Raw genomic sequence first — 10963 nt, 5'->3', positions numbered from 1 at the left:
AATGTTAAGAAAAGCCTACCTACTATGCATCAGAGGATTTGATCAAGACTATCTCTCCACAACAATCCACTAAGGCAAGCAGTGAAAGTGTTATTCTTTCCATTTGACAGATAAGGAAACTGAGGCTCAAATAGGACACGACTTGCCCAACTTCACATTTGCTAGTATTGAGCTCTTGTCTCCACATTCAGGGCTTTTCCCAGTCTACCCCACTGCCCAGAAACACCTATGGGAACCTCATGGGATGGTAAAAAGGACCCTGGATTTAGAATCCAAAGACCTTTCCAGGCTATCTATTGGCTGTGTGACTTGGTTAGATCACTTCCCCTTTCTGTGTCCAAGTTTCCTCATCCAAGGGAGACAGGATGGTACAGGAGAAAGGACAATGGGTCTAGAGTTAGGACCTGGCTTCCAGGTGCCCTTCTGCCATTTACCATCTTTGTGACCTTGGGCAAGTCATTTCTGCAGACCTTAGCATCCTCCTCTGTAAAATAAGAGGGTTGGATTGGATAGCCCCTAAGGTCCACCCCAGCTCTAGCTCTATGTCTCTTTGGCCTGAGGTCAAATCCTGGCTCTGCCACCAGCCAGGTGGCACCAGAGTGCATGGGGTGCCAGTCTGGAGGCAGGAAGACCTGAGTTCAAATTTGACTTCAGACACTTACTTGATCTGTGACTCTGGGCAAGTGACTTCATCTCTGTCTACCTCAGTTTCCATAACTATAAAATGGGGAGAAAAACAGTGCCCACCTCCTAGGTCTTCTGTGAGGATAAAAGGAGATCATGTTTACAAAGGTTTGGCACAATGCCCGGCACACAGAAGGTACTTAGTAAAGGTGTTCTCTGCTTTTTTCCTGTGTGATGCTGGCAAGGCTCTTCACCACTCGAGCCTCCGTTTTCCATCTGAGAAATGAAGAAGGTGGAGTGGACTCAGCTTCTGGCTCTCGGGTGTGGGATCCCACGAGGCCGACATTTCCTTTTAACTCAGAATCCCACGACTGGTTATTAAGTGTGTGATCTCAGACAAGATCATCAAGTCCAACCCCCTCATTTTAGACCAAAGGAAAACTTCGTTTCCCAACCTAGAGGACGTGAATGGCCAACGGCCAAGACATCAGCGACCTCAGGAGGCAGACTCGGTGGTCTTCCCCACCTTCTCCTGTCTCTTTCCCATTCGAGGCTGGGCTCAAAGCCTCCTCTAGGAAGCCTTCACAGACCACCCCCAGCCAATGGCGATGTTGTGGAACTCCCAGAATCCCCCCGACCATCTACATTATTCAGTCAAATCCTTTATCATTCTCTAAGACCTCCTATAGACCAACCTTCTCTCCCTAGCCACATGGAAGCTCTCTTCCAAGAGGAAGGAAAAGAGTCCTGTGTCTAAGCTATGGGAGGACTGAGGACCATCTGTATGACCTTGGGTAAGTCACTTATACTCAACGGACCTCAGTTTCCTCTTTTATAAAAAGAAGGAGTCAAACTGGATGAACTCTAAAGCTCCTTTTCAGTTCTAACATTGGCTGACTAACCAGAGGCAAGTCCCATCAACTCTCTGAGTCTCATTCCTCATCTTTAAAAAGGCAGTCATAATTCTTTTCCTTTACAAGGTGCTTTGAGATCCCACTGAGTCATCCTCAGCAAAGAATTGTGTTCCAGTTGTTCTCTGCAAAGCATTTTTTAAGGAAGAGAAACCAAGAGTCAGCCGGGCAGGCAGGGACCATCAGATGGGGCAAACTCATGGTTGATGCCTCCGTTGTCTCAGTACCCCGAACATCCTCTAAGTCAAAAGTTCCCCAGAATTAGGTCTTAATCAAGAATACATGTAAATCTCAGCAGAATTGTGCATCAGCTACAGGGGGAGAAGGAAAGGACATGAAAAGTGTAACTAGGGGGAAATAGTCAAAATAAAATTTAAATTAAAAAAAAAAAAGTTCTCCGGATGTGGTCTGGAAATCCTGGGGGGAGTCCTGAAGGCTCTTTTAGGAGGGTCAGTGAGGTCAGAGAGATTTTGACAATAATTTTAAGCCGTTTTCATTTCGGATACAGTAAATACCGCCAGATCTAACCCACATAAACAAAAGCTCTCTCGGTTCCATTTTTAAGAAGGCAAAGAGGCTCTGAGACGAAAAACTTTGAAAACGGCTGCTCTGAGTAGGTCAAGGATTGTTAGAAGAAAAAGGGTTTTGCATCCTTGAAAGTACCGTAGGAGAAAGAATACTAGTCCTAAAGTCAGAAAGACCTGAGTTCAAATTCTACCTGGCACTAGTTGTGTGATCCTAACTGAGGCACTTAACCCTTCTTAGTCTTCCTTTTCTCATCTCTTAAATGGGGATATGAATAGCTCCCAGCTCCCAGGGCTGTTGTGAGGATCAAATGAGAAGATATATGTAAAACCCTTTGGAAATCCCAAAGCACTATGTAAATGCTAGCTATTGTTATAATTGTTTAATATATAAATATAATATTTTTATTATATATAATGATATGATATGAAATGACATAATATAAGTTGTTGTTTTTCTTCATCCCTCAGAGTACAGCACAAGGCAGAGCAGTTGTATCTAGACTCTTAGTGACTCCATTTGGGGTTTTCTTAGCAGAGATACTAGAGTAGTTCGCCATTTCTTTCTCCAGCTCCTTTTACAGATAAGGAAACTGAGGCAGGCAAGATGAAGTGACTTGCCCGGGGTCACCCAGCTAGGCTGTATGTGAGATCAAATTTGAACTCAAGTCTTCCTGAACCTATCGCTGCACTGGGCACACAGTGGTGGCTTAATGATGATGGTTTTGATGGACTTGATGGATTGTTCCTTGAGTGTTCCTTTATGTCTATTGGCAACACTGTTCTCTCTTCCTCAGACCTCAGTGGACCTCCCAGTCCCGGTGTCCCAGACCCATATTCCCATTCCCTGAAGTCCACTGGATTTCCGAGCTGGGAGCAATCTTAGAGAGCCCATCTAGACCACCCTCCTTCTGACTGATCCTTGGGTCCAATCCTCCAAAGAATTCCCAAACCCCTCTTCCTATTTGACAGAAGAACAGGGTGAGGTTTTGTCATATGCTTTACTGAGAGGCCAATGATCTCTATAGCATTCCTTTGACCTAATCCTAGCCAAAAAGGCAATGAGATCAGGCGGGCATTTCTTCTAGGTGGGGCCATGTTGGTCCTTCATGATCACTGATTCCTTTTCTAAATGGCCATCAATCATCCCTTTAATAAAACTTTCCCAAATCTTGCCAGGAATCAACATCAAACTCACTAACAGCTTAGCAGTGGTTCCCAAACTTTTTTGACCTTCCTCCCCCTTTCCAGAAAAAATAGTACTTAGCCCCCCGGAAATTAAATTTTTTTTAATTTTAATAGCAATTAATAGGAAAGATAAATGCACCTGTGGCCATCACCGCCTTCCTGGATCACTGCAGCACCCACCAGGGGGCAGTGGCACCCACTTTGGGAATCACTGGCTTACAGGCTTCATTCTCTTCCCTTTTTAGAAAATTTGCTCTAGGCAGCTAGGTGGTGCAGTGGCTAGAGTGCTGGTTCAAGAGTCAGGAAGACATGAGTTCAAATCTAGCTGTAGATATCAACTACCTGTGTCACTCTAGGCAAGTTACTTAGCCTTTGCTTGCCTCAGTTTCCTCATCTGTAAGATGGGGATAACTGTGGGTTTGTCAAAAGACTCAAAATAGGGATTGAGAGCCAGGCCTAGAGACAGGAGGTCCTAGGTTCAAATCCGGCCTCAGCCACTTCCCAGCTGTGTGACCCTGGGCAAGTCACTTGACCCCCATTGCCTACCCTTACCAATCTTCCACCTATAAGTCAATACACAGAAGTTAAGGGTTTAAAATTAAAAAAAAAAAGACTCAAAATAGGATAATAAATGTAAAGTGCTTAGCACAATTTCTGGTATATAGTAAGTTTAATATAAATAAAAGCTATTATTATTATTATTATTATTATTATTGATTTCCCCTTCAATCCTTGACATGTTTGGGAATTTGCTCTTGGGGTGATTTCTCCTCCCACCCCCCACCAAATGAAGTCTTCTCTCTCCTTGAAGACCAAGGAAATTCTGAAAGTTAGCAATGGTTTTTATAGGACTTATTATAAAAAACATTTAATCCAGTCATCTCAGTTTACAGAGGAGGAAACCAAGGCACAGAGTGATGCCTGAAGTTCTCTCACTGCAAATTATGTGCTCCTCATGCAATACCACTCTGGATCTGCCCAACTGATTTGACTAGGATGCCTCGGGGTGAGGGGTAGGAGCTAGATGTCTATTCCCATGTCAGCAGCATGATGAAATAGAAAATGAATGGAAATGAATCCTAGCCCTACCATTTTATTTTTATTTTTTTTATTTCATATATTTTTTAAATCCTTAACTTCTGTGTATTGGCTCCTAGGTGGAAGAGTGGTAAGGGTGGGCAATGGGGGTCAAGTGACTTGCCCAGGGTCACACAGCTGGGAAGTGTCTGAGGCCGCTGGCCCCGCCATTTTAAACTCACAGAATTTGCAAGTAGAAAGGGCCAATGAATCTAAGACTTATGTGAAAGGTATTTCCATTATAACATACTCTACAGATTTTTTAATCCACTTAAGTCCAATTCATGCACAAGTCAAGACATTGCCCTATGATGTCATTGGTCCTCTTCAAAAAGGCTGGATGAACAACGCCCTACAAATGGCCCATATTAACAGCATAGCCTCAGGCAAGTCTTTTCTCCTCTACACACCTCAGTTTCCACTTCTGTAAAATGAGGAAGTTGACATCTGATGGGCTCTAATGAAAACCTCTGTTCCCTTGAAGAGATTCCTTGGATGTCAGGAAAGGAAGAGCAAGCCTCACTCAAAGATCTCCCATGACCAATCCTCAGGCTACACCTTTCCCAGATAGAGACCAATGAAGAGGCTGCCTGATGGGAAGGAGGAAGCTGGGCCAGGTGAGTGAGGAACCTCTGGGCATAGCCTGAGGGCAGGTTATGGCGCCTGACTGAGGTCTTCCACCTCCAGCCTCACCCACTCAGAATGGTTTCTCAGATCCTGATTGGATGCCTCTAATGAACTTCCCTTCCCACCACTATTGCCCCATCTCCTAGAAGTGAGGAAAGACTATTTCTCCTGCTCTCCACTTTAGATCCTATGACTGGGAGAGGTTGCTCTTCTCAGGAAGTGGCAGTCTGAGGACACTGCCACGGGTGACACTATCTCTATCCAACTCACCACCAATATGGCTCTGTGGTCAGTCTCCCATCCTTCTTTCCAGGATGGTCCTTTCCAGAATCGAGTCCTATTCCCAAAGGCTTAGTGGAGGAAGGTAGGCTCTTCTTGGTGTACTGGAAGGAGCATCAGACTTGAGAGCTAATCCTGGTCCTACTGTTACTAGCTCAGTGACCTTAAGCAAGTCATTTCTCTGAACTTCAGTTTCTTCATCTAGAAACTAACCCTTCTAAGAGCTTACATTTATATTTAGCTCTTTAAGCTTGACAAAGTGGGTCACAATATCTGCCTTGATCCTCAGAAATATTCTCTAAGATGGTGGTGTTTAGTCGTTTTCAGGCATGTCCACATCTTCATGATCCTATTTGAGGTGTTCTTGGCAGAGATATTGAAATAGTTTGCCATTTCTTATTTCTTCTCCAGCTCATTTTATAGTTGAAGAAACTGAGGCAGAGTTAAGTGACTTTGTCCAGGATCACACAGATAAGTATCGGAGGCCAGATTTAACTCATGAAGATGAATCTCCCTGACTCCAAGCCCAGAGCTCTATCCACTGCTGCCACCTACCTGCCCTCCAAGTTGGGTATTATTAGCCCCATTTTGCAGATGAGAAACTGAAGGGCAGAGGTTTTGCCTGGAGTTTAGCTACAGAGCTAATAAGTGCTTAAAGGGGGATTTAGGGAAGTTAGATGATCTCCCAGGTCCTCCCTTCAAACTCACAGGATTCAAAGTAAATTATAAATCTCTGAGAAAGTTGCTTATCTTCTCTGAACCTCAAGCTATTCATCTATAAAAATGGGAACAAAAATATTTGCATATGTGCATGGAGCAACCTATCCATTCATTTCCTGAGAATATCCAGATTCCCGCAGGCAGAAGCTGTGGGAGACACCTTCTACAGGGGTAGGTGAGGGGCCTTTCTCCCAGAAACCCAAAGAAATCAATTGGGGGAGAGGTAGGACAGGAGCAAATATCCCCATCCCTCCCAACTCAGGGGATGGAAGCCCTTGTATCCTTTGATGAGATCTATTAATACAGTAAAAGCCCCAAAGCTTGCTACCAGACTAGAAGCAGGACAGCCTTGGATCCCAGGAGGTTCAAAACTTGGGCCACATACACCAGAGTCAAGCCCTACCCATCTCTGGGATTTTCAGACCCCAGAATCTCTCTCACCTCTGTTCCAGTTTCAGGCCATACCTTACCAGAACCAATCCTTCCCAAAGATTTATGGGCTTTGGTTGGTTTGGGTTTGGCTTTCAAGAAAATTGATTATGTTTCAAATAAGAGGTATAATGGGAAAAGTCCAAGGATGAGAGTCAAAAGACCTTGCCTCCCTCTTAGTAAGAGCCAGGTGACCTTGGACAAGTCACCTCCACTCTCTTAGCTTTAGTTTGATCATATGTACAAAGACAGGGCTGAGCTTGCTGATGCCTAAGATTATTTCTTCTTTGAGCTTCTGTGTTCAACAGCTCTATCCAGCTTGAACAGCCTGTATTCTAACATCCCTCTTAGCTCTAACATTCTATGTTCTGAGATCCTTCCCAGTTCTGGTATTCTGTGTCCTAAGATTCCTCCCAGCTCTGACATTCTGTGTTCTATGGTTCTAACTAGCTTGAATAGGCTCTATTCTAATATTCTTCTTAGCTCTAACATTCTCTCCTCTAAGATCCTTCCCAGCTCTGGCATTCTGTGTTCTATGGTTCTATCTAGCTTGAACAGGCTATATTCTAACATCCTTCATAGCTCTAACATTCTCTGTTTTGAGATCCCTCCCAGCTCTGACATTCTCTGTTCTAAAGTCTCTCCCAGCTCTGACATTCTCTGTTCTAAGCTCTCTCCCAGCTCTGACATTCTCTGTTCTAAGCTCTCTCCCAGCTCTGACATTCTGGGTTCTAAGGTCTCTCCCAGCTCTGACATTCTGGGTTCTAAGGTCTCTCCCAGCTCTGACATTCTCTGTTCTAAGGTCCCTCCCAGCTCTGACATTCTGGGTTCCAAGATTCCTCCCAGCTCTGACCTTCTCTATTCTACAGTTCTATCCAGCTTGAACAGGCTCTGTTCTAACATCCCTCTTAGCTCTAACATTTTCTGCGCTAAGATCCTTCTCAGCTCTGACATTCTGGGTTCCAATGTTCTAAGGCTCTATATTCTAATATCTCTCAGTGCTAACATCCTGTGTTCTGGGTTCCCTTTTAGTTCTGGCATCACCTGTTCAAAGACCTCTTCCAGGGCTGCCTTTCTACGTTTTAAGGCCCTTTCCTGCTCTGATGTTCTATTTTCCTATGATGCTGGCATTAGTCAGAGCTTCCCAGGCACGCTCGAGCGGCAATCATTCTGTGGTTTGGCCACCATTCCTAGACCACAGCCCAGGTGAGAAGAGCCAGACCAAGTAGTGATTCCTCTCATGATCACAAAATGCAATCACCACAGAGAAACGACTTCTCCCTTCGTTTCCCATGTCCCCAGGAGCAGTGGGGCCCCCCTAGGGTGAGAGCCCCCAAGGAAAGGCTTTAGAGCAGCTTTCAGAAGAAAACCCCACATCCCTCTCCCCTCTTCCAGGCCCTCAGTGCCAGCAGTCTGGCTTTCTTACCCATAAATGTCTACAAGCGTTTCCACTCCTGCCACACACACTGCACTGGTGGGATGCTCCAGGGACACTCGGACTATTCTCTGGAGGGACATGATGAACCCCCACCAGACTCCTCAGGGTCCCCACTGCCCCGAAGGCCAAGCACGATTGCATTTAAAGGGTCAGCTGGGGTCCGGGAACCCTCCTCTTCCTTTCCCAAGATGCCCTTTATTGGGCCTCAGCTTACCCCTCCCAGGAGCTCAGGCTCAGAATTGGCTACAGGGTGCCCCTCATTTACATATGAACCAGTTGCCCTGTGCAATCTAATTATGCCCCTAAGGGGGACGAGCAGGCACCCGCCCAGAGATGCCTCGGTTGGGGCTCCTTGACTGTGATACGTGGTAGTGAACTTTTTCTCTTGCTGGCTGCGGTTGGGGGAAGGAGGGTGGGGTGCAGAAAGTCAGAAGACCACTTGGGCCAGCAGAGCTCGGGGCACTGGAATGCTGTTGGCCTTGTCTTTGAACCAGATGTTTCTGGAGGGCATTTGCCCAGCCAGGGAAGAGATTCAGAGATCACCAAGACCGGGAGTCGGAAGGGACCTCAGAGAGGCCGCCTGGTCCGACCGGTCCCTGAACTAGAATCCTTTCTACAACACACTGGATATGGCGGCCACCCGGCCTTTGCTCTAAGACTCCCACTGGGGGATAAAGCCACGGTGGTCCCAAGCAGCCCATTCCACTTTGGGCCCCTCTGAGTCTTGGGAAACGTTCCTCATTCAGCAACTCTGCGTCAGCCTCCTTGGCCCTCTGAGGCCAAGCAGGACTTAGTCAGTCTTTCAAATATGGAAGATGGCTCTCATGGCCTTCCAACTACTTGCACTCCCGCCCTAAACTGCCTTTGATTTAGGTGGTGTTTGCAGCAAGGCTCCAGTTCACATGCACAAGGAATTCTGTATCCAATTTATACTCTTCTATGTGCATGCTGTCTTTCTGGAGGGAATGTGAGAGGGCAGAGATGGTTGTACTTGGCACATAGTAGGTGCTTAATAAAAACATTTTTTAAAAATCCTTACCTTCTGTCTTAGAACCATTACTACAGGATTGATTCCAAGGCAGAAGAGTGGTAAGAGCTAACCGGGGTTAAGTGACTTGCCCAGGATCACACAGCTAGGAAGTGGCTGAGGTCAGATTTGAACCCAGATTCTCCCACCTCCAGGTCTGGCTCTCTATCCACTCTCTATCCAGCTGCCTCTAAAAAAAAACCTTTTTGATTAAGTGAGCTCTTACCTAAGCCTTTTCTTCTCCAGGCTAAGCATCCCACCTTCCTTCAACTGATTCTTGTGTGGGATGCTCCCTAGTCCCCTCTCATCCTGGCTACCCTTCTTCGGATGTGTTCCATTTAGACAATATTCTTTCTCAAATATGGTGGCCCAGAAGCGAACTTTCTGACCAGGGCAGACTATAGTGGGACTGTACTCTCTCCTCATTCTGTTTCCTCTGCCTATCCTATATCACATCAGCTTTTTTGGTTGTCTTGCTACATTGTTAAGTTTTGGAAGTCCACTCACACCCTAGCATAATCCAAATCCTATCTGGCCATATATTCCAATCCACCTGCAGATGATTTTTTGGACCCAAATATACAACCTTACATTTATTCCTATAAAATGTCATCTTTTCAGTATTCATGCATGCTAACCTCTTGGTGCCTTGTTAGAGTGGTGGAGCTGGAAGGGACCTTGCAATGTAGAATGTTGATAGAGATTGTGGGGAAGGGACCTTAGAGACTATTTGGTCCAACTTTTTCCTTTTGCAGGTGAAAAGACTGAAGACCAAGAAGGGAAAGGACTTGCCCAAGGTCTCACAGTAAGTTAGTAAGTAGCATAGCTAAAATTAGAACCTAATATTCTGACTTCTGTTCTAGTCCTTTTCCCACTCTACCACACAAGGCTGATATTTATACAAGGACTACTCATGGTTTACCTGGCCCAAGTTTAAATAAATTTAAAGTATTTCCATTTGTTCAACTGTAAAATGGACTTCTCAAGAATGCTTCCTCACTCTCAGGGGCAGCTAGGTGGCTCAGTATATAGAGGACCTTGGTTCAAATCTGACCTCAGATACGTCCTAGCTGTGTGACCTTGGGCAAGTCACTTAATCCCATTTGCTTAGCCCTTACCATTCTGTCTTAGAGTTGTTACTAAGCCAGAAAGTAAGAGGTTAAAAAAAAAAAAACTTGCCTAGGCCCGCCAGGCAGAAGAAGGTAGTAAATGGTTTTAATTTTCAGGAAAAGCTATTGGCTCTGGGCCCAGGTTTAGAGAATCCATCTTCCGCAAGGCACCTTTCCCAATTCCCACCCTCTCACAGTGGGGTTGGTGCCTTCTAGTTATACTGTCTATATCTTGTACGTATATAGTTACCTGCATGTTGGTTCCCCCTTTAGATTGTAAGATCCTTGAAGGCAGGGACTCAGCTTTTGCTTTTGTATCACTAGCTCTTAGCACAGTGCTTGGTACATAGTCACAACTTAAGAAATGCTTGTTGACTGACTAATCAATCTCCTCAGAGTGAACATTTGCCCAGGAGCCAGGAGGCAAAATCTGCCTATCAAAAAAGGTGGAGAATTTTGTCTTCATTGTCCTCAGCCTTCCTTTCCTATGCCCTGGTATATTTCCCAGTCAATCAAGCATTACATATTTATTAAGCCCTACTTTGTGCCTGTCACTGTGCTGAGGACTGGGGTTACAAAGACAGACAAATACCTCCTGCCCTCAAGGAGTTTTATTATTATTATGAGAATTAATACTAAGACAGAAGGTAAGGGAAAAGAAAGAGAGACAGACAGAAACAGAAACAAAGAGTCAGAGAAACAGAGAGAGTCAGAGACAGAGAGAGAGAAAGGGGAGAGAGAGGAGAGAAAGGGAGGAGAGGGAGAGAGAGTCAGGGACAGAGACAGACAGAGGGAGGGAGAGAAAGACAGGGAGAGAGAGAGGAGGAGAGAAAAAGGGGGGAGAGGAAGAAAGAGAGAGAGAGAGAGAGAGAGAGAGAGAGAGAGAGAGAGAAGAGAAGAGAGAAGAAGGAGAGAGGAGAGAGGGGGGAAAGAGGAGATAGAGATACCTAGAGATAGAAAGACAGAGAAACAGAGAAGAGCCTGAGAAAGCAATACAAAAAGAGACAGAG

The 10963-nt window shown here is 45.3% G+C and overlaps 1 protein-coding gene across 1 annotated transcript in view; it reads right to left on the bottom strand.

Annotated features, from left to right (window-relative positions):
* PADI3 (peptidyl arginine deiminase 3) overlaps positions 1-7897 on the bottom strand; it is a 144734-nt gene extending 136837 nt beyond the window's left edge. The window contains exon 1 of the mRNA XM_044671294.1: positions 7806-7897. Coding sequence (XP_044527229.1) covers positions 7806-7897 — 92 coding nt within the window. The remainder of the gene's footprint in view (positions 1-7805) is intronic.
* Positions 7898-10963: the final 3066 nt, after the last annotated feature.

This window comes from Gracilinanus agilis, chromosome 3 (assembly GCF_016433145.1).
Source record: "Gracilinanus agilis isolate LMUSP501 chromosome 3, AgileGrace, whole genome shotgun sequence".
NCBI lineage: Eukaryota > Metazoa > Chordata > Mammalia > Didelphimorphia > Didelphidae > Gracilinanus > Gracilinanus agilis.
This window is presented reverse-complemented; position numbering and strand designations above follow the sequence as displayed.